The 25569-nt window shown below is 36.2% G+C and overlaps 1 protein-coding gene across 6 annotated transcripts in view; it reads right to left on the minus strand.

Annotated features, from left to right (window-relative positions):
• The window catches only part of IFTAP (intraflagellar transport associated protein), a 60995-nt gene that overhangs the window by 24205 nt on the left and 11221 nt on the right, over positions 1–25569 (minus strand). For all 6 annotated transcript variants that reach the window (XM_023185554.1, XM_023185550.1, XM_023185553.1 and 3 more), the window contains exon 2: positions 20845–21003. In XM_023185554.1, the coding sequence (XP_023041322.1) occupies positions 20845–20980 (136 nt within the window). In that variant the 5' untranslated portion in view covers positions 20981–21003. The remainder of the gene's footprint in view (positions 1–20844; positions 21004–25569) is intronic.

Here is a 25569-nt window from a genome sequence, read left to right on the forward strand (position 1 = left end):
ATATCCACAACACCCAGTCTGGTTTATTTTGTGTATATTGAGAAAGTTCCTTGCAACAAAAAAGAATACTTTTCAAAGAATTCTACAAACTGAACCCTTGAGGCATTACGCACTCTGAACTGTTAAAATTGATTTCTAAAATTGGATAGAAAGATAACATTATGTCACTCAACATATATTTACTGAGTGCCTATTACATATCTAGCACTGTTATTGGGCGATGTATTTACGAGACTCTTAGACATGACCTATCCCATCTTTTTCTAAATTTGAGGGATTTTTTCTTTATATGAAAGCAATTTACAGATGATTTTAGAAAACTTGTGAGGGAAAAAAGTAAAATATTAAAATCACTCATAATCCTACAAGCCAGAAAGGCCATAACAAAGTTTTTTCAGTGCCTATCTAAAATTTTTTCTGTATCCATGCACTTCTAAAAATCCAAATTCAATCATACTGTACATAACTCAACTTGCCAGCAGTATCTCTTTTCAGGTTATTGAACATTCCATGTAATTTTAATAGTTATCAAGAACTCCTTTATATAAATGTAAGATAGTTTATTTAACCAATTCCTTATTCTTGACTGTTTAAAATTATAAACATGAATATATTTGTACTAAATCCATGTACATTCATGATTATCTACTTAGGCTGAGGAAGGCATCTAAGAGTAATCCTAAATTAAGAGACTAAGACAATTATATCATGATGCTATTAAAAGAAACGTGGGGGAAAATAAAATGAAATAATTTTGGTAAAAGATAATGAATCTAGCTTTGGCCATGTGACATTTGAAGTGCCAGTTGAAACTGTAGTGGAAATGATCGAACAGCAGCTGCAAATGTAGGTTAAAATCTGGGACAGATTTCACAGGAGGTAAATATCTGGTCATCAATTACACTGAGGTAATAGTTTAAGCCATAACATTATTTTTAATATTAATAGTAATATTAAAATTAATAATCAGGGTTAACATTCATTGAGTGTCTGGCACTCTTTTGTGAGCATCTCATGAATAATTTCATTTAATCCTCAGAATACCACTAAAAGTAGACACTGTTACTATCCTCACTTTACAGATTAGAGAACTAAGGCCTGCAGAGAAAGAGTAACTCACTCAAGGCTATACAGATGGTTAAGCAGCAGAGTGGGGATCTGAACAGTGTCTTCTGACTCTAGAACCTATCCTTCTAACCACTGTGCCTTGCTACCTGCGTTAATGCAGCAAATGAAAAGAAAAGGTCTTTAGAGAATAGAAGAAAAAAGAAGCAGAAAGGGTGGGGGGTGGCAGGGAGCCAGAAAGGAGACAAAGAAAAATGGCTTACAATAGTCAAAGAAGAACTAAGGGTGCAGGGTACATTCCAAAACTGAAACTTGCTTCTTCTGACAATAGCAAGTACAGGAACCTATGTCAATGATCACTAGAAGAGTGATAAAGGAATTCAAAAGAAGTCAAGTGGCAGAAATCAAGCCATTGTTGGATTGGGCAATCCTACTCCATCCCCTTCCTAGCCTCTACTATAAAAATGTTCCAGAGACCCAGCAATTGTTTTATCTGTGAGTTCCTTAGGAACATCCCTAACTGAAGGGGTTACAGATAGCCTAACCCAGCACAATGCCCATGTTTGTTTCTCTTGACCTGTCAGTGCATGGCATCAAAATCAGTGAGATTCATGTTGTTGTAATGATCACAGCCTGGTACAAATCCAGTTAGCATCATTTGTTTGCTTCTGAATACCCTACCATTGGTAGAATTAAGACTTGTGAGGATATCTTTAGGATATAACACAGATATACTGAGAGGAAACAGAGATAAGGTGACCTAATCTATAATACATCATTAATAAGCCAGAGAGGGAAAAGACAAATATGAAATGCATCACACTCTCTTTAAAAAGGTCATATCCATAAATCACACCAGTTCAGGCCAGCTCTCTACTACTGCCTACTGCACCAGCACCAGTGACTTCGAACTAGCTACTAGCGGGAGAGGTGGCCCCTGCCTTTTGCCTCAACAAATCCTTGGAAATTCTGGTATGACGCACTCAACCTTGGCTTCTGTGGGTGGAGGGCTAGGGGGTGCTGAGCAAAGTATGGGGAGGGTTGCTAAGAATAGGCTGGAGTAACCAGCCCTATACAAGATGAGATAAATGAGGAAGAAATGATCTTAGGCCTTAGTCTCCCTGACTTCTTCTACTTTTACAGCCACAGAGATGTCCTGAATCAGTCCTAGGGCAAAAAACATTGGTAGCAGAGTAGAGCAAGATAGGCACAGAGACACTTGGAAATAGGAGTTAACTGAGGGATGAAAGGGTTCCTCAAACTTCATCAATGTTAAAAGGAAAGCAGACTTCCTGTGGCTACTGCCATGCCTTGGTGCCCTATTCTAATAAAAGGTGAAACAGTTTCCGTTTTCCCTGCTCATCCTTTACATCAAGTATAACCTAAATCTAGTAATTACTAAGAAAATACTAGGTACCCAGCACAACACTATTGTAATAATCTATTGACTTAAATACTTGAAAAGCACAGCGATGTCTGAAAATCAAAGATGTTCTACAAGGACGAGTTCTATTTGTTCTCACAATCACTCAGTGTACTCTCTACTATTTCTAGTAAAACACCCAGGTTATGTGACAGGTAACCAGATGAAACTCCTCTGAAATAAAGAACAAAATATAATGAAGTCTCAGCTTCTGATCCTGATGTTGGACTATTGTTGGAATCTCAGATCTAACAAAAATTCTTTCACTCTTTTAAAAATTCTCCTTTTATAAACACAAAGTTTTCATTTTTAAAAGACTGGATGATGTAGAAAAGAACTTGTTCGCTCTCTGACAAAAGCTACAGTTTAAGGCTCCTTTCTAAACTTCAAAATTGGTTTCACAAGAATATATGCTATATCCCTCCTAAGACCCAGAAGTGCTCCTTCTAAAGGTTTTTATCATTGTTTTTAAAATCCAGCAAATAATAAATACCTTGGCACAATGAGAAAGGAAAAAAAAGTTATTTTTCAATATGATAATGTCAAAATGGCAGATGCTGGCACAGCCCAGAATCCGAAGTGGCTGAAAGCCTGATTAAAGAGCCAGATGCCGCTTCCTATAGCAATCCTGGTGCAATCCAAAAGTGCCACCCAAATGTTCGACTCATCTTCTTCTGTTTCTGTTTTTCATCAGGGTCCTCTTCCACCCTTTCATCTTATCCCTAATGTTTCTTGCTTTGAAATAAATGTCAGACATAATACGGTTTAGAAATCTAACAGCAATATTTCAGAGAACAAGTAGGTTATTGAGACCTGAAAAAGCGTTTCTTTGGGCATTTCTGAGTCAAAACTTCAATACAGATGAGACAAAAGTTTTTTTCTAAAGGTTTTTCGAGGTTTCATTATTCTGAAGCAATGGAATTTCAATTTCCTTTTGATACCAAACAGACAAGCTTCCAACAGATCTCCCTTACAAGGCCCCCACTACACCTATAGGGTCTAATTTCAGACCAAAGGAAAAGGTTACACACCTTGAAAAGGTTGAAACTTTTGATGTCTTGATAAATTAAACACTAACCACATATTGATTATATATCTTCCAGACAAAAGTGATTTTTTTAAAGAACTCAATTTCGAAAGAAACTTTTTTAAAAATTCAAATTAATCTGTAAAAAAGCCAGACTAGTGCCCATGCAATGAGAAGCATTATCACACTTGCAGGAGAATTTTCACAGATCAGCACAACCAACATTAGAATTCACAACCAAATCTGCCAGCAACCTCGGAGTGTCTGTTCTTCCACACTCTGGTCAATAGCAACATAAATCAAGAGCATGTTCTCAGTTGAGAGGAGATATTGAATATATTGCTAGAAGGAAAGAAAAATTCATGGGGGGACAATTCTGTGCAACACTAGGCAATTGCAAAAAGCCTTCTGCAAAGAGAATAGGGGATAAGCAATCATGCTGATAACAAGGTTGGGTGCTCTGAAAGGCAGGGCGTGATTTTTGCATTATACTCCTTGCCTAGAGCAATGTTTCTCTGGACAACGATATTTGCTCTTGATTTGTCCAGCCAAGCTACTTCACTCCACTGCTTCTTGATCTCATGCTCCTTGGTATCTGGCCTCCCGTGGAGCGACAGTCGTTAGAACTAAATAAGCAATTTAAAAACCAATCAATCATAAATCAGAATAAATCCAAAGAAGCTAAATTCAGCTGACAAATGCTTTGTCTAAATTCCCTTTGCAGTGCTCTGAATTCCAACTGTTTTATGTTCCTCATTTGAAAGGGCACGGGGAGGAGAGGATTACCTCAGTCTGGCCAGTCAGGAATAACTGTGCTTTCCCCGAGGCTGGATGATAATTGACTCATTATTCACAGTCATAGCCATCAACCTGCCAAGGCACAAATGCACAACCCTGTCCTGGAAAAATGTGTGTGAAAAGCCCCAGATGAGGGACACAATAGCAGTAAGTTGAAATTTTTGAAATGTCCAGTGTTAGGCACTTACAGAGAGAAAAATATGAAGAGAGTGTAATGTTTCTGAAAGCTTATCTTCAGACAGAAAAAAAATTCTGTGTGGTGGCTGAATTACGGAGCTCATTCAATCCAAAAGTTATATTCTGGTCATCAACTACGTGCAAGGTGACAAAGATGGTTAACATTCAGTCCTTGTTGTCCTTATAGAGTTTACAAACTAGGAAGTTAAGCCATATGTGCAAACCACCAAAATAGAAGGCACCGATGGCAGATGATATAAGGGAGGTACAAAGACAAAGAATGGTAAAATCATAATTGGTTTGGGAGCATCACAAAAGGCTTCACATAGGACTAAGGCATCTGAGCTGAGCTTTGAAAGACAGCTACAATTTCAACAGGTGAGCACTGTGAAGAGGTCATTTTACACAGGGAAAATTCCCTGAGCAAGGCCCTCAACGTGGGAACGCACAAGGCCTGAGGAAGAATCACCGATTATTCCAGGAAGATTTGGGGACACATGGATGGGGTATATTTGCAGGGCCTGACAAAAACTCTGTGCTTGACCTACATCCTGGGGAGTCACAATTAGAGCTGTACTCTAAGAAGACAAACGGACAGAATGGATCAAAGTGGTTCAGGTACTAGAGACAAGAAAGTGTGGAGCTACCATAGTAACCCAGGTGAGAAGTAAGGGGAGCTTCAGCTATGGTGGCAGTGGTGGGAACAGAAGACATTTAGAAGAAAAAAAAAAGAGTTCGCAAGTGAGTTCTCTTTTGTTTTTAGAACAAAAATGAAGGCACTATCTCCAACTGATTATGTTTCCTCTCTCCAGGTATCACAGAATCATTACGTTATCTTTCCACTGCAATCTGTACAATACTTTTACATATAATTTGGCATGCCCTTGATAACTTTTTTTTAAACAATCTCTGTGATGGTGGCTACAAATAACAGCACGATGGCAACCTGTCAAGTAGATAACAGTTTGGTGCTAAGAGGCCACACATACCCATCCCATAAAATGAGCTTACCTTCCCAACTGACTTAGTCAAGACCACAGAAGAGGTGGCCCACACTGGGAACAGATGCAGCATATTTGAGCATAGCCTCCCACAGCTCCAGGATTCCTAACAGAGCAACAGCTGCTGGTGACAATGTCAGCACAAGGGAGAATCTGTTACATCCAAGTTTGTTTCTTTTTGCACTGCAACGCTTTTCTATGCTAAGTTTACAAGTCTATGCATAATTGATTTATTTTCTTAATAGGTAATATTTACAAACAAGTAGGATCCTCCTAGTTCTTGAGCTAAACCCAGGATCACAAAGACACATGCTTATCTGGTGAAGAACCCAGGGAGGATCTAGGTATCCATGAATAATACCCCCACTTTCCCACAGCTTTACTGGGTATAATTTACACATTACAAAACTCACTCATTTTAAGTGTACAATTCAATGATTTTTAGGAAGTATACGAAGTTGTACCACCATCACCACGATTCCATTTTTAGGTCATTCCATCACCCCAAAAAGGTGCCTGGAGCCTATTTGCAGTCACTCCCCATTCCTACTCTCAACCACAGGCAACCACTAATCTACTTTGTGTTGCTATGTATTTGTCTCTTCTAGACATTCCGTATCAATGGAATCTTATGATATGTGGTCTTTTGTGCCTGGCTTCTTTACCTTAGTGTAACGTTACTGAAGTTGGTCTGCTGGAGTGTGTATTAGTACTTCCCTTCTTATTGTCAAATAGTCCATTGTATGAATAGGACCAAGTCTTATTTTTCCACTCACTAGTTGATGAAAATTTGGAGTGTTTCCACATTTTATACCCCCTTAATGATGATACTGAGTTTGACCTAAGGACTGTCATCACTAATCCAATTCCATGCTGTCCCACATGACAAAATAAAACCACAGGGTAACTATGCAGTTTCACTTCCCTCCACACCCAATGGAAGAAATGCTGATGCTCATTGAGGCTATAATTCTCTAATCACCTTATCTCCACCGTACCATCAGAGTCACAGGATCAGGCCACTTTCTATCACATGGCCTGTTTTTCTTCAAATTTATATGAAATAGTCTGAAATTACCATCCTAAATTGTTCATTGCCTGTCTATTCCCACTAAAATGTATCCCTAAGAAGAGTAGGGATCTCACCATCAGGAACTTACTCACAGTTCCTGTAAAGTAAAATATTCATTCTCCACTCTAAAGGATGGGTAACAATTAAGACTGAAACATAGATTGATATTCAGCCCTTCAACCAGGAAGTTCTACACTGAGAGTTCACCATGTGCTTAACACTCTGTTAGGCTGGAAGAGGAGTTAAGAAAATGACACGACATGGCCTCTGCCTATAAGAAACATATCATCTAGTCCCTTAAAATTTTTACTCACTCAAAGACACAACATTTTACATATCTTTCAGCTCATATTTCCATGTTTAAGAATGTATCCAAAAGAAATGATTAAGTACGTGGGTGAAGATTTCACTGCAAAGCCAAAAATGTCTGATTTATTCCCTTGAACATTTTTATTTAATCGAGGACGTATGTTTTTGCAGATCTTTGAACCAGCATTTCCATGGGTGAAAATGTATCTAAAGGCCATAAATAAGAAGGGTGCAAAGATGCTGGTACCAAAATCAATCAATAAAGGCCAGAACCCTTGCAAGGACCTACAAACCTATCCATGCCCCATCTTTCCCTACCTCCATGCCCTCTAACCTCAGCTTCCACTCCCTTCACCTTTGCTCATGCAACTCCAGCCGCACTGGCCTCCTTTTTGGTCCTCAGCTGGGCAGGTGCTGCTATGACCTGGCCTCTGCACTCGCTGTTCCCTGGGCCTCAAATATCTGCAGACTCACCTCATTCCAACTTTATTCAAATTTTACCTTCCCAGATCATCCTATATAAAACTGCAACCCTACATCCTCCTGCCAGCACTCGTGATTCCTTATACCATGCTCTGGTTGTTTTCCCCCTTTCCAGAATACAAGTTTCAGTTTCCCCCTTTTAGAATACAATTTCCCTGAAGGCAATGATCTTTGTGTCTTTTGTTCACTTCTGTGAGTAACATTTAGCACATGGTAGATATTCAACAAACATTCACCAAATGAATGTGGGTGTGCAATGCAGCATCATTTGTAATAGACAAAAATTGGAAATAATTCAAATCTCCAACAAAAAGAGAATGGCTAAACAAATATCCATACAACTGAATACCAGGAAATCATCAAAACCCTGGTAAATAATATTTATTGCTATGAGGTGTTCATAATATAATGTTACATTAAAAAGCAAGTTACTTCTTATCTGTAGAGTGGTGAGAGGAAAAAAGCAAGTTACAAAAACTATGTGTAGTAAGAGCCCACTTTTATAAAATAATTATAATAAATTTGCTGAATATATAAATGAATGAAAATATTAGGTTGAGCCCTTACAGTAATTTAGGTACTATAAATATAGATAAATAAATATATTTATGTGCATTTTATATATTTTTATTTAATCCTAATAACAACTTAATGAGGTAAAAGTTATTATATCTATTTTACATATGATAAAACTGAAGCTCAGAAATGTTAAGTAAGTTTCCCAAGATCACCTAGTTAGAAAGTAAGAGTTTAGATTCAAATCCTTGTTGTCTCCAACTTCCATGTTCTTAACTAATAACTGAATACATATATACATATTAATAAACAGAAAAATTCAGAAAGGATGCATACAACCATGGTTTATCTATAGGACAATAGACTATGGCTTTATTAGTTAATTGCATATAAGTTTGCCTATATAAAAAAGACACCTAAAGTAACAACAGCTTAAACAAAATGGAAGTTTATTTCTCGCTCATGCACAGTAAGAGATATAGACAATCCAAGGATAATATGATTGTTCTGCACAGTCATCTGACCCAGGCTTCTATCTTTCTACTCTGCCATGACTACAGCACCAACCTTCTCCACATGGTCCAGGATGACACACCCCCACACTCTTGTTCCAAGCAAGAAGATGAAGAAAAGGAAGAAGAAAGCACATACCTCACTCCTCTGTAATTAGCTAAGGCTGATTTCAGCTACCAGATCAAGGAAGCACAAAAAATGGAGCAGCTCAAACAAGAATTTTATTTCTTTCTCCTGTAACAGTTTAGGACAGGTGGGTAGGTTTTGTTCCATGAAATGACCCAGGGATTCAGGCTGCTGGAGTTTTCTATCATCCTAAGCACATGGCCTCCATGTCTGGGTCTAAAGGAGTTATTCTAATGATTCCCAATTTCCAGCCAGGAGGAAAAGGATAAAAAAGAATATAGTGCATGTGTCTTAAGGATCTGACCCAGAAGTGGCACATACCAGTTCCCCTCACATCTCATTGGCACAAACTTAGTCAAATGACCATACCCAGCTTCAAGGAAGACTGGGATGTAATCTTTATTCTGGCTGGCCATAGAGTAGCTAAAAATTCTACGGCTATAGAAAGAGCATGTTTATTGTTTTGCTGTGTGTGTGGGTGTGAGTGTGTGCATGGGTGTGTGGGTGTTGGTGCCTCTGAGTATTTTCTAATTTTTCTACTATGAACAAAAAAACTAAAAACTATACTTATATTTGTAGAGGCAAAAAAGCATTTCTTCTAACGAACTTTCTAATCCTCAATCTAGGGAGAATACCTACATGCATCTTCTTCCTTCTTAAAAAGTTTTTCCTGGAAATAATGAAGAAGGAGGAAAAATATATATATATACACACATAGATATACACACATATATATAATTTTACATTTTTTTCTATTGCAGATCAAGATTCTCTTAATATTTAACTTTGATGTCCCTCTTTTAAATCACAAATAATTTTACCCTAATTGTAAAATTCTACCCTTGTATAAGTCTTTAAAACTACCAAGTACCTTTGTGTATGAAATACACAACAGAAAAGTTACCAGAAACAGTGAAATGATTGGAGGGGCATTTCCTGAAAGTACAGGCAATGAGATGCCTCCACAGCCTGGGTGGTCTCCCTAGTCTCGTCTGTGCACTTGCTAATGGCAAAACACTCACAAAGAACACAGTTCTGGCAGCAACAGACAGAGGTAGCAAGGACATTTCCCTGTGATGGAGTAGCTTTGACCTATAGGCACATGCACTATAATCCTTCAGACTTGGAACAGAACGTGTGCTGAACTAAAGCCCACCCTAAAATTCTGTAAGCTATAATATCCTAGCCTCTGTATCAGCAATCAGCAAGATCACAGTAAAATTATTCCTATAACCCATCATACTTTTTCACTGTCAAAATGCCTTTTAAATAATATACAATGGTGACATTCAACAAAAATGTCATATTTAAAGTAAAATAATTGTTCTTATGCTTTGAGTGGGGTGGGGAGTGTCACAATTTCATGAAAGCTATAGACCTTATTCATAGAAAAAAATATCATATATACAAAAATGGGCACAAAATGTTGAAAAATTCATTTATCTCCCTAAACTCCTCCCTGATTTCATTTAGAGTAAGAAACTATTTCTCAAAGCTGGTCTGAAAGTCCAAGTTCCTGATCTGCACACTAGTAGAACTACTGAATCTTGGGGCAAGATCCCTAAGAATCTGCTTTTTAATAAGTACCTTCCAGGTGATTTGTATATAAGGTAAAATTCCCAAGTAAAGATTCCATGAAGTAAAATCTAACAATGATAATTAAAAAGAAGAATCTGATACTTTATCTTTTGTCGACGCATGTAAATACATTTGCCTGATGATTGTGTGTAGACATAGTATTGCATCCATCCACCAGAGGCCAGTGTGGGATCATTCCCTGGATTGTACTCTTACATCATACAATATACCACGTACATGTATACAATACAATATGTACTACAAATAGTTGGTTTTAACTACTTTAAGAAATGGGGTATAAACAACTAACACTGTAGACAATATTTTACATTTTTTATATTTACATTCAAGATTCCTTTCATATTTAACCTTGATGTTTTTCTCTTTCATATTAGAGAATTAGAACCCCTCATCATAAAACTTTACACATGAGTGTTTAAAATTTACCAAATACTTTCATGTATATTTCATCAGATTCTCACCATAACCATTGGAGACATACCAAACAGGCAGAATCAGCCCTGATTTACAGATTGACAAGAGTAAGTGACAGGCCTGTGGTCTTAAGAAATTAGTATATGCCTGGACTAGTATCCAGGTCTTCTGACTCCAAGGATAGAAGTGTCCCTTCCCATTACACTGGCCCTGTCCATAACAAAATGAGAACTATAAAAGCAATATAGTAAATTATTTATAAAACTAAATATTTGCAACCTAAAAGATTTTCCTTCACCCTAAGATCATGCCCTATTGCCTACCTGCACAAAGTTGCATTTACTCAAGGCAACCTCTTTAACTCACCTACACTGGAGAAAGTTAGGAGTAGTTTTTCCCTCTTTTTAAAAAAGTAAATACTTCTTAGAAGTTTTCAAACTCTCTAAAGTAGAATAACATCTGCTGAACACATTTGTAATAATATAGGACTCAGACATTGGCATGTTGCATTAGAGCAGTTCAAGAGGAGACAAATTATACATGTCTTTCACATTCTCTCATTTCTTTCAGGAAACTCCAGGACAGCCTTCCCCCCCCCCCCCACCCCCAAAAATAGAGCTTAAAGTAAAATAAGAAGGAAAAAGTCTGAAAATTCACTGTTCTAATCATTCTTATTTTTATTTTATTAACTCATAGAGTATTTATTCAATCTAAAACTGAGACCCCAAAACCAATGGCAATATTCTAGATATGATGTTAATCAATACTAGGCAAACAGTTGATACTGTCTTACCAAATCAACCTCTAACTATACAATCTATAAACATATAAACATATAGATTGCTATTCTGCCTTCATACATTTAGAGCATTTGGGAATCACACTATCCTTTATAAGCAGATTGCAGCAGGAATGACATATCAGCTGATGAATTTTTCTAGGGTAGGGACCCTATTTTGTTCATCTGAGTATTCCCAGATTCTAGCTCAATGCTTAAAACACAGAAGGAACCGTCAATACCAAAATGACCTCAACATTAGCAAGAAGACCTGGATTGACACTATAATTAGGGATTAAACTCAACACTCAGAATTAGATGACTCCCTACAACCCCAATTTTCTAAATAGTAGTTAATATACAATAAAATCGAATGCAAAAGGCAAGTTAAGTCTGGAAAACACATGAAAATGGTATAATGATTCCTCTCTGTGCTAAGGATGCATGAACTACAAGAAGAGTGAGCTGATGGGCGTCACTTAAATCTACCTCCTCTGGAAGGAATCCAAATTAAGGGGAAAAAAAGACACTAAAAACCACAAACTAGACAGATTGTGGTTTGATTTTGATATAAGGGCTTGGTTAAAATAAAGTTTCCTGTTTGTATCCCTTTGGGTTTAGCTGACCATTTCAAAGAAAATATTATTGTTTCACGGCTAAAAGAACATTTTGCTAAAACCATTCAGATCTGAAACATGCCCATTCAATTGAATCAAAGGACACAGTCTTATGATCACCTCAGTTTCAAGTGGAACAACTGACCCTTTTCCTTCAAGTAATGATACACTTAGCAACAAAGAATAAAAATAATGTCTCAAATTAAAGAGAAATGCATATAAAACAAATACGCACCCACTTAATACTGTTCAAGTTGACTATTTAAAGATTGATAATGACCACCTTAAAAGTTTATTTAGCTATTAGTAGCTCTCTTCCATTCTGTAAAAGTTTAAAATCCCATTTGTCTACAAAAGTTCAACTCTCTAATTTATATGTACATATAAAATATATCAAATATATATAAATTGAAAAGATGTATATCTTTTCAAGTAAATCAAACAATTTTATTCTTTTCAAAGAATCAAAGAAAATGATTATTTTATTTGTAGGAAAAATAAATATTTTTAATTCCCATGTCTTCACTGAGAAAGCATATTAGAAAAGATATTTATTGGAACAAAATACTATGCATTAAAAACACTGCCAAAAATAAATTTAATGATTATAATTCAAAATGTCATACTCATTTAAATACATTTTCTTTCCTTATCCAATTACATGTAAACTACAGCAATCACAAAAAACAAATGATTATCTATGAACCAAATATTCATGTTGAAATGAATATGAATTATAACAACTTCAGCTGAAGGTTTATGCTAATATATCTAAAACAAAATGGCTTGATCAGCTCAAAATCTGTCATAATTTGAAAGGGGAAATTTCCTTCTGCAACTGAACCAGCAATTTTTTGTGTGTTTCATAATTTGTCAATTTGTTCCCTAAGTGTAGTGATTTAGTGATGACAAAAGAAATACAGAAACAAATGAAAATTGCTTAATTACAGCTTGCAGATGTTCCCCCAAAGAGAAAAAAAACAGGTTAATGCTGCTGATGCTGTTTCTTCCACAGGACTCTGCTATAAATTAGTTCACTTCATTCAATATTTTTTTCCTTCAGTGTTCTATGTGATGTTTGATGTTATGCTGTGATAAAGAGATTACATACACATAGTTACTGAATTTATGATCAATACAAAACTATCAACATTTTTTCTTACCCTTTTACTCTTTTTGGCAATACTAAAAAACACATCAATAAAAAGCTTTAAAATAACATCGCTTCCTTACTCGCTCCCTTGGGATGCAAGATTAATTTTTTCTTTATTGCCTAGTTACTTTTATTAGCAAGTCCTTATGTCTTCTGCAAATTTCTCTCGAGGTAACATTATCCCCATGGCCTATGTCCCATGGCCTATGTCTTCAGTTAAAGTAAGTTTATTGCTATTTGCTGTGATATTTTCAATTATCTTCTCTTTACTGTTAAATTCACATTTGCAAAAGTGCTTCCCGAGTTGTCTTTTTTTTTCTTAATGTGGCTAACGTTAAAAAGGAAACAGAAAGGCACTGCAAATGGCCTGTGAACTAAAAACACCACTCAATATTCAGTAGGGAATTAAATGACTGATAACAACAGCACAGAAAATGCAGCTTCAGTGCCACCTGGAAGCATAAAGCTGGTCAGTTCGTTTCCAACTTCCTCTGACAGGCAATCTGCCAGTTGCAAGGGTATCAAAACAATGTTAAGACCTCTGGTGTCTATCTAATACATGACAAAAAATAACTGCAAAAGGCTACACAGCAAGGATTATTTTTCTTGTTGTGTTTTCTTTTATGAGAGAAAGCTGTTTTTATGTTCTACTGAAATTCCTTCCCTGCTCTGAAATTGGTAAGAGGGCCAGCTGCTTTCTATATTTTTCTCTGTGGTATTTTTCTACAGCAGATTTTAAATTCATTCTTCAGATTGGGAAAAGCCTCTCTTTGTACCCTCATGGAAGTTTAAAGATGCATTGCTAATGTTCAAATTCAAAATAGCTTTGGGGACCAAGATGATATGTCAACTTTGGAAATGTGTTGTTTTATGTGCTGTCACCGGTTTCATTTTTAATTATATTTTTTAGAAGCTGTCAAGTATAAGTAGTGATATTCTTTTGGCTGAAATGACAACTCAAAATTTATCAGTCCAGAAGTGTAAACCAAATCCCAACCCAAGATTCTAAGCTCTTGACAGAATGAGTACTCAATAAGGAAAAAAAAAAAAAAAAAATTTAAAAGACTCCTGAAATGAGAACTGTGTAACTTTGAAGAAGTCACTTGGCCTCTGTGGGCCACAGTATCTCCCAGGCACAATACTTGTGATTCTTCCCTGATTCTTTCTTCTCCCTAATCCTCTGCCAGTCACCTTACTAAGTGCTGTCAGTCATTCCTTCACTGACAGCGTCTCCTAGGCCCTTTTGCTTTCCATTTTCTCCCCCACTACCCTAGTCCAGACCTCCAGCGATGTACTTCTGCTTAGCCCCCGGCTAGTCTCCCTGACTCCAGATGTTTTCTCTACTTCTTCTTTGCTCTACCTTTCAAAATCACAAGCAGTGTGTATTACTGGGTCTTGATTGTTTGTTTTAAAATTCTGCTATGGTTCCCAGTTACATAGTATATCAAAATCCAAACTTGAGCATCATTACACAGCCTCCTTTTCAGGCTCTCCCTTCTGTGCCATCCACTAAATGTGGGTATTCCTCAGGGTTGTACCTAAGGCCCTCCTGTCTGCCAGCCTGTCATTCTGTATTCTCTTTTCTTTTCATTGCATTTATTCAACCAATATTTAAGCATCTACTCATTCTGCCCCACCAGGCACTGCTTTAGATACAAGTGTAATAGTGGTGAAAACCCACAAGACACTAGCTGCATGGAATTGATACTCTAGAGAATACAGGGAAAGTGTATTTTGAGGTAGCACATCCATTCCTGTTGGCATATATTATCTACACAGCAGTGACCCCAGGTCTTGAGAAGAACTGCCCGACGCCCTAAGGAAGGCAGAGAACAAAGTGGTTCAGGGTGTGGGCTTTGAAATCACACTGACTAGGCCCATAGTCTAACTCCATCTCTTCTTATGAGGACAGCAGTCATACTGGGTTAGGGTCCACCCTTATGATCTCATTTAACCCTAATTATCTCTTTAAAGGCTTCATCTCCCAATACAGTCCACGTTGGGGGTTCGCGCTCCAACATGTAAATTTGGGAGGCACACAATTCAGTCCATAACAGCAAGTTACTTAACTTTATGCCTTGGTTTCCTCATCTGTAAGTTAAAAATAATAAAATGATAAAAATTAAAATGTAAGAAAAAACTCACTAGGTCATTATAATGATTAATCGAGATGATACATGTGAAGTGCTAAGCATTAATCCCTAGAACTTAATGCTATCAGTAGTAATATTAGACTTGTTTTGTAATAATCTCTCACTCAAAGATGTTTCTGTGAGAGAGGTATAATTGTACACAGGAGGGTCAGATGTCTGGAGTTTGAATCCTTGACCTGACCTCAGGCAAATTATTTAATCTACAATGACTTTCAGTTCCCTGAGCTATAAAAAGGAAGAATAATAGCTAACTCTTTGCATCACTGTGGCAATTAAATAAGTTACTCGAGACAAATACTTAGTAAATATATCCATAAGTGAATCTAAAATAAAGAGCACTAGACAGCCTCTGCCAACTCTATAATTTAAAAAGAAACATACTTTAAGCAATTATCTGATATTTTAAAGCAGTACAGACAGTCCTGCTTTTTAACAGACTGCATTATGAGAATCTGTAGCCTAAATCAGTGGTTCTCAAAACTAGTGGTACATCAGAATCACCTAGAGAGCCTAGAGAATATAACAATTTTAGACTCCTTGCTATAGTTTCATTTAATAAGCCAAAAGCCTAGAAATCTATACTTTTATAAAAGTCTGTCATCACAAAAGTCTTCCTGATATTCAGCCAAGTTTGAGAACTACTTGTCTATAGTAGAGCTGCTTACATATGTGGTTTTATACTTTCAAGTAGACATGGTAAAAAATAAATATGCAAATAAAATGTAAAGTTAATTTTAATAATTTATTTTATTTAAAGTAATTTTCTAAAATATCATTCAAATATAGTCAATATAAAAATATTAAGATATTTTACATTCTATTTTTATACAAATCTCCAAAATCCAGTGTACGTTTATGCTTATGGCATGTCTCAATTCAGATAGTAAATTTTCATCAGAAATATTTGATCTGTATTTAGATTTCATAAAATTTACATTTAAAAAAATGGATTCACCTACCCAAGTTGTTCCAAACACCTTTTAAAGTTTTCTAATAAATGAATACCAGTTTTTTTATTTAAATTTAAATTAATTTAAAGTAATTAAAATTTAAAATTCTGTTTCTGGATAGCACTAGCCATGTCTCCAATACTCAATAGTTGCATGTTGCTAGTAGCTACTGTGGTGGACAGTGCAGGCCTGTATGATCACAAATCATACAGTTACTACACCACTCATGAAATCTGTAATGCTGGAAAAGCACTGGCATCGCTTCTTAAATAACTCAATGTGAATTAAATAAATATAGAGTAATTTCTTTATGATTATACAATATTATTAAAATCTGAGAAAAACTGAAACATATTCAGTGGTTTTGAAACTCTGAGAGTTTGGAACTATCAAAGGCCAGCCCTCCACCAATTTATAAAGCCACAGGCATAGCCATTTGTCCTGAACATTCAGACACACAATGTTCTACCTAATAGGAAAATCAATTCAAATATTAACAAGTATGAAAAGAAAAAGGGAGGTTGAGTTGACAGGATTTTTTTTCAAAGACATGTTAAAAGAACAATAAAATGCTAAAAGCACAAAGTATTGCAAGTGAAATGAGAATAGCATAAAGAAAACTAGGAACAAAATTACACATCAAAATCTGATATAAAATATTTGATCTACACAGAAGAAAACAGGTTAAAGTAGACAAATATGGCAGTGAATAGAAAGCTGTTACTATGTGGCAATATAAAAACTCTAGAATCACTTGGAAAGCTGGATGCTAGGCACGTGAGAGAGAGAAACAGAGATTTGGAAATAACTACTGTAACTCCTGACAGTTACCATATGTAATAAAATGGAGTTGAAAAGATTTAATGTCAATTTCTACGTCATTGGCTTCTTAATTATACAATTTCTGTGTGACAGCAACATGAGCAGTAATTACCACTCTAAAAGGTGGGAGCAAATGCTTCCCAAATGGGATCATGTTGTAATCCTGGTATGGAAGAAAATTAAAAGAAATTGCCTTTTTCTTTCAGCAGTTTAGAAGTAACTCTAAACTTACTAAAGCAAGGCTACATATTCGTCTTGAAGATGTATTGTTTAAAGGAGATAGAGATATATCAGTACTAAAATCAATGCAACCATGACCCAAAGAACCATCACTAGCGTAGGCATTTTAACATCTTTCAGTTTCAGCTCTTTTCTGTCAAACTTTCCTGGTTCTACTTAATGTCTTGAAGCCCAAGGCAAGTTTGGGTTCAGTAGCTATCCCAGACTCATCTCAAGCAGCCCCTCTGATGACTAGACTTTATTGCCCTCCCTCCAACCACAGGCTAGGTAGCCCTCCTATAAACTCTCAGTCTCTACTGTGATACTTATCATGCATTAGTCTAATTTCCTGCTTGCTTATTTATCTCTATCACTGGATTATGAGTGCTTGAGAACACAAACTATATTTTATTTACTTTTTAATCTTCAGCACCTAAAATGATATCTGGACCATAACAAGACACTCACAGATTTAATGAATTAATGAATTAATAAAAAGTCAAATATAAGTATTTACATCAGTGTTTCTATAACCTAGAGAACATGATAGCAATATGACAGGCAAGAAGAAAGAATCCGTTTTTCCTTTTAAACACATATTCTAGAAATTCCCATAAATTAGTTACATTCACAGAGAAACTGAGATACAAAAGATTGAAACTTAGCTGCTTATCTTTATACACAATGTCAACAATATAACGATGTCTTTACCAACTATTAAAAAAAATCTGCATGCTAATTTTCTAATACATATCTTACAATTTGATTTACCCTCCTGAATGGAAGATACTACTGAGAATTCACTTATAATTGGCCGTTTAAAACTAATAATTACTGTCTCTTTAAACATTTTGATAGAACATTGTCTTTACTATCAAACATGTACCACGGTTTAAAAACCTAGTTGCTCTAAAAAAGAAAAAACTACAAAACGTGATCAACATAAATGTACTGTAGTGAGAATTATGCTATAATATTAACAGTTTCCAAATATTTTCCAAGAGTCTGAGGCAGTAATGAGAATTTCTTTCAACAAGACTATAATTTAATTTTTTCCAGAGAAATATTTTTAATAGGATTACTGACCCTTTTAACATTCTTGGAAAGAAAATGAATCCCATAAGCATTCTGGTGTATAACTATTATAAAAATAAATAGAACAGTCAATCAGTGGAAATGGTAATGGACTTGAGAAACTGAACTTACTAAAGAAATGTACATAAGTATGCATGGTGATAGCCGCTTTAACAGAGAAAAGGCTCAGTGTATATCAACAAAACAACTAAACACATTGAGACAAATGAAGGGCCTGGAAAGAAGCAGGGAAGATGGGAATTTTGGAAATACAGCTTTACTGTCTTTCTTAAATAGAACTAACCACATTTACCTTGATCAATTCTGCTGGCTATCACTCAACTCTTAGGCCTGTCCCTAAGTCCTGGTTTCTCAGAAGGTATTTAAATGTTTCAAGGGAAAAAAGGACACTTACTGATTTAAGAGACATTTTTACACTCACAACTCTTTGTGCTTTAAGAGGAATTTTTTCAGGTCATTAGTTTATAATGTGCACTGGTGCCTAGGGATATTTTGAAAGAAAAAAAGAAAAAACTAGTATGCTTGAAGATGCAGTTTATGGGACCTGCATCATCATTTATTTCAGTTCAATTTGGGGCCCAAAACTGAACCCAAAATGGAAGTTATCCCATCTACAACAGTTTTTTTCTTAGCATGCAATGATCATACTGGAATTTGAAAACAGAGTAAGACCCCTTTTCACAAAAGCAAATGTATTATAACCCCCTAAATATATCAAAGTCCTTGCAAAAAGTTTTTATTCTTCTAGGGTACAAAAATAAAGTCAGCCTTACAAACGATTTCCAAAATAACATGAATTATCAAAATGTCATTAGCATACCAAAATTCATTAATTCTGCCAATTTTACCCTTGTTTCCACCACCCCACCAAAGCCATTCATACTGCTATGTTTAGGTCCAGAAAACGCAAACAAAATTATCAGTCTCGAACAAAGCAGGTATCTTCCTAAACCCAGGTTCATAGACTAAAAGATAATTTGGTCATTCTCAAGATTAATTTGATCTACATATCATGTCCAAACAGATCATTCAGTCAGTCCCAAAGTTAACTAGCTAGTTCCTAAATGTTTCATTTCCACTAAGTATAAACAAAACCACCACATCTATGTTTTTTAAGTGTAAACGAAACAGATATCAATTATATTATATCTTGCCTGATAAAAGAAACAGGTTAGAATCACATTTTCTTTTCATTATAACTACTACTCTTCTTTTATATTTATACATTATAACTATAATTTCATTATAACTACTACTCTTCTTTTACATTTCTTTGGTACACATGAATCATTACTCAAATCATGAAGTCTGGTATCTCAACAGTGCCATGACCTCAGAGATTATGGAACTCCCTGTTCTCACCCTTAGGTACACATTAGAAACACCAGAGGAGGTTTTATAAAATACGAATCCCTTGATCCTAGCTGAGCTTCAGAGTGGGCTCTGATGTTGATACATTCTAAAAGCAAGTCAGGTGAGTCTAATGCATAGCTAGGTAGAGAACCAATGGTCTCAAAAATATGGATCAATGACCCAGAAAGGATCAAGTTTGAGAGCAAGCCGATGGCAATCTGAAGCAGAATCCAGAAGGAAGATAACAACTCAAATGCCACTTGAATGAATGAAGCAGACAATGTAAGCACACATTTTTAGACTTGTGTGAGTACCAGAGAGCACGACAAACTAAGGAGCTCACTGGGCAAGGGCTCCTGAGCTCTAGCTGACATTGCCATGAGGAAGTAACAGATATTCTCACTGGATCCCACCCAAAAAAACACAAATCAAGATTTTCATGTAAAATTACCCAACTTTCAAATGTTGGCTCAATTACTAAAACAATAACACTGGATGAGAGAAACAAATAATGAAAAACACAACATGGGTTTGGCCTCATCTCATCCAGTCTAAAGGGTTGTTTCCACTCTACAGAAACCACAACAGGAGCAGCAGCAGCAGCATCACAACAGCAATACCAATACCTAACACTCAGTAAGTACTTATTATATATTAGTCACTACACTAAGAGTTTCACATGGATTATCTCAAATAACCTTTCTCAACCTTCGAGAGAAGTACTATTATTATTCCCCTTTTACTCAAAAACTACCCCCGCCCATGATCACATGGCCAGTAAGTGGTGACCCCAGGATCCAGAAGTGTGCAATGTAATCCATCGTCTATACTATGCTATTTCTCTTTGAAATTTTTAAAAATAGGCTTTTAACAACCTCCACTCTTTGCATTTGGCTTTCTTAAAAAATAAAAGGATTATACTAAATGATTTCTCAAGTCATTTTTAGTTATCAAATTCTGTGGCTCTGACACCATCACATAACTCTTGGATGTATGAAGACTAGTATTTATATAATCAATAACATTAGGGCATTGGTCATGAGTGCCCTAGTAAGAATTACCTGATAAATGAATGGAATGAATGTTCACTAAACAGTCTTTCTTAAGAGGCAGCAAAAACATAAACTTATAATAAAATTATTTATCTCTATTGCTGCAGAACGTTTACCTCTCCATTTTACCTTGTGAACGATGAGCAAAAGTGTTCAGAAATTCTTCATCATTTGTTTGCTCATGACAATTAAGGAATTTATCCAAGACTTCTTTGATTAACTGATCTTCATTCATTATTTCCAATCCTGACACATGGGCAGACATTTCTATTCACGAGGCCACAGTATCTGCAAGACAAAAAAATCCCAGTTAGAGAGCAACAGGCAATATCAGCCCCTTTGAAAATATTCTGGATGGGTAGGTTGAAAAATCCCAAGGCCCCAAAAGAAAGATCAAGATAGTTACTAGAGCAACGACCTCTAGTTCAAGAGATCAGAGTTTTATTCATATCTTTGCTGCTGAATTGTTAACTATCACAATTTTATTTTTTTGCTTCAGTCTTCTCATTACTATCTTCTTAATTCATAAGAATTTTGTCATATACTCATAAGAATATTGTCACCCAATTACACAATTAGAAATTCAAAGTCTTTCAAGGAAGGAGGAACTTTAAAGAGTACTCAACTAACCACCCATCCAATGACAATAGCTTAGTGACTTATTTAGCAGTTACTGTGTACCAGGTGCTGTCTGAGCAATTTCTTTTGTTAATTATCAAAACAGTCCTAGATAAGGTCACAGAGTCAATACGGAGAAGTGCCAGCTCAAGAAGTCTGATCCTAGAAACCATGCCTTTAAACACTTCACTATCTGTCACTCTATTCACTGGGTGACCTGCCCCCCGCCACCGGCCCCCGCCTTCCCTACTATCGCTGACAAAAGTTGATTTGCCTGTGCATCAACACATCCAGGGACTGGTAACTCTGAACATTCCAAAAAAGCCTTTGCACAGCTCTGTTAAAAACTTTTTAAATTAAGCCTAAATCTGTCTCCCTGAACCCTATCCTAACTGGTTTCTGAGCCCCTAAGGTTGTACTGAAAAATTTCAGTCTTTCTTATACATGACATCTTTTCAAATATTTGAACAAGGTTATACTATCCTTTGTCAATCTTCTGATTTCATTCACTGAAACAAATTTATTTTTCAAAACTCAGCTCAGAATTCTGTTTCTCTCTGAAGACTTATCCTTCCATCTCCCACTACTGCAGGAAGAATTAATCTTAATCTATCTATGCTCATTCTGTACTAGGGTCTACTGTTAAATTCATCGTGCCATATTGGAAATAGTTGTGTACATTTCTCTGTTCTCTACTAGACTCAGAGACATAAAAGACAGAGTCCACATCTCTTCATCTTTGTATCCCAAATGCTTGATAGCTCAGGATGTGGCATAGAGCTGGCAGTCAATCAATATTGAGCTAACATTACTCATTTAGCAGTACAACAGTCAAGTATTGCTAGAAGCTGGCAAAACACTAAATTTTACTTGCTCAATTATTTCACCCGTGCCCTATATGACATGGTTTCAAGTCCTTAAATCCTCCTGATCAATCTATCTGGAAAACGTTTCACACTGACTGCACCTCTTTGTATATACCATCCACAACTGAACACAAGACTCCAGATACGATGAGATTAGACTAACTCACATTCTCAATATTCCACTCATGCTATACAGCTAGCACTCACATTCACACTGGTAGTGGCCATTCCACATTGTCATTCATTTAGCACAGTGTTAACCAAACACCTGTCAGTGAGACGCAATGCCTCAATCCAAGCACAGTTTGGACTTCATTTTCACTTAGGATATTTCACCTTGTTAAACTCCATTCATTCTGTATAAAGTATTCTTCTTACATAGCTTTGAGAAAATCATCTACAGAAAGCAGATATGTAATTACTGCGTAAGTAGCCAGTATACTACATGGGGGACCATAAAAAGTAGGGGTTTCTCCAATACTGTAAGGAAGGGAGAGCACCAAGCTTCCTTCTATCTGAAACAAGAGTACACATTTGTTAATTTTTTCTCCCACTTTTCCTTTATACATTTATCATTTTAAAAATACGAATAGCATGTATATGATATAAAATTATAGAAACCTTTAAGTATCTCTTGACTCTGCCAATTCCCAATCATCAGAGGTAAATGCTGTCAAGAGTCTAAAGAATGTACTTCTAAATCTTTCCCTATAATGTTTATAGAGAATAATAGATTTTTTCTAAAAGTGGAACCATATTATATGTCATTCTTTACAGCTTTAATTTAATAAGTTATCATGGACATATCACCACTTTAGTATATTCAGATCTAGCCTATTCTGTCAAACGGCTGTATAGTCACAGCCCAGCTCTGCCACTCACTGTGTAGCACTGGGCAAGTTACTTGACCTCTCTGGGTCTCTGTTTCCCCGTATCTGTAAAAATGTATTACATCCCATGACTTTGGGAGGCCGAGGCGGGTGGATCACCTGAGTTTGGAAGTTCGAGACCAGCCTGAACAACATGGAGAAACCCCATCTCCACTAAAAATACAAAATTAGCCAGGCATGGTAGCACATGCCTGTAATCCCAGCTACTCAGGAGGCTGAGGCAGGAGAATCGCTTGAACCTGGGAGGCAGAGGTTGCGGTGAGCCCAGATCGCACCATTGCACTCCATCCTAGGCAACAAGAGCGAAACCCCATCTCAAAAATAAATAAATAAATAAAAGGGATTACAGCTGTAAAGGTCTGTATTTCCTTAACCTCAATTCCAAAATACCAAAAGGCTCAGGAAAAAAAAAAAATTCATAAGATAATGCCCAAATGCATTTGGGGACAAGACCTGATTGAATTAACGTGAGAGTACTTACGGCTTTTATTCTACTCAGCGTTACTATTCATATATTACCCTGTAGAAATACCAGTGTGCTTGCATATAAGGTGCTTTCCCAGAACCAGCCTAGAGATTTTGTATAATATATGGCACATGCACTGATTACCTTTCTAAACTCCAAAAAGTTCTGATTTCTGAAGCACATCTGACCCTGAGGGTTTAAATAAAGAATCGTGAAGCTACACATGCCTCACAAGATCACTATGAAAATTAAATGAGTATGCATGGCATCTCAAAAAAATGTTAGCCAGGATGATGATGATGATGGATCAGTCTCAGGATTCTGTCCTTTGCCTACACAAAGACCTGTTAAAACTGTGCCCACTCAACATTGAAGGCAGTGATGTTATCTAAAGATAAATCAAGATAATTCCACATGTATTACAATTCCAGATAAAGCATGGAGTTGTAAAGGACTGAGTGAAAATTAAAAGTGTAGCTGGGTATCAACTTAAAACAAAAGAAACTGTTTCAAGCTATTTGTACCTAAAAAAGTTAGATATATGAAAAAGCACCGGTTATGGCTTATGCACATTTACTTGTAACACCACCAAGGCTTTAGCCATGCAAAGCTGAATAAATTGTGTTTGCAGTAGCTAGACAGTAAATAATGATAAGTAAACTAAAAAGTGGCTATTATTTCACTACATTAGCATGTATACTTCATTACAAGAATTTCAATGTCAATCTGCTTTTCCAGAATTGGAGCCTAGAAAAATTTCAGCAGTTTATCAATCTCTTCTTTAAAATCATCTTTGGTAAGTTACTTCAGCAAACAAATACCAAACAGATGCAGCCAGGTTGTGGTTTCCATTCCTGTAAATGTCTTCTCATAATGCTTTAGGAGTGTTAACAGAAATTCCTTTAAATTTCTTTTCTACTTCTCAAATTGGCATATTTTGAGTATTATTCAACACATCTCAGTAGTACTAAAAGCAAACAATTAACAGATTGTGCCAGCACAAATTCAAAATCCTTCTAGGCCTTTAATTTTATTTGTGTGGTTATCCCAATACAGAGATGACATGCTTTTATTATTTTATTTATTTATTTATTTATTTATTTATTTATTTATTTATTTTGAGACAGAGTCTCACTCTTGATGCCCTGGCTGAAGTGCAGTGGCGCGATCTTGGCTCACTGCAACCTCTGCCTCCCAGGTTCAAGCAATTCTCCTGCCTCAGCCTCCCAAGTCACTGGGATTACCAGGCACCCGCTGGTTGGTTAATTTGTTTTGTATTTTTAGTAGAGACAGGGTTTCGCCATGTTGGGCAGACTGGTCTCGAACTTCTGACCTCAGGTGATACACCTGCCTCGGCCTCCCAAAGTGCTGGGATTACAGGCATGAGCCACCATGCCCGGTCTTATTGACTTTTTAAAGGACTTCTGGAACATCCAGTTTCACAAACTGTCATTATTTTAAGAGTTTAACAATACCCATCTTCAAATTTAGAACTTGCCTTTTCTACAAAAATACAAACCTAATATTAAAAGTCCCCAGGGACTGACAGAACAGATAATCACTTATCAGACAGCCAAGTGGTTTATGCAAATCCTAGTGGTTTTCTAAAAGGAAGCAATGCATTTTCAATTACCATTCACATACTTTTGTGTTTTTATCATGAAGTATTTTTCTAAAAGAAAAACAGGGGGAGAGAGAGAGAGACACTTGCCTGGATAAGAGAATTCTTTGTTTTGGTTTGGTTTTTATGTTTTAAGGCTTTGAGCTCCACATGAAAGACTCAAAATGTCTTGTGATACGTAAATGTGTATAAATATCTGCTGGTAAATCACAAGCAACACTTTCACAATCACGGACCCCAGAAGGAAATACAGGGAGCATGCACTGCTCCTTGGACTATTACACTTCACTTGAAGACCACAGACCTGGTAAGGAATAGGGTTCACTTTTTACCAAGTCACTGAGAGATAGAAAAATCATATAACCTCCCTAAAGTCTTGTTTTCTGCTATCAA

Source organism: Piliocolobus tephrosceles, chromosome 13 (assembly GCF_002776525.5).
Source record: "Piliocolobus tephrosceles isolate RC106 chromosome 13, ASM277652v3, whole genome shotgun sequence".
NCBI classification, from domain to species: Eukaryota; Metazoa; Chordata; class Mammalia; order Primates; family Cercopithecidae; genus Piliocolobus; species Piliocolobus tephrosceles.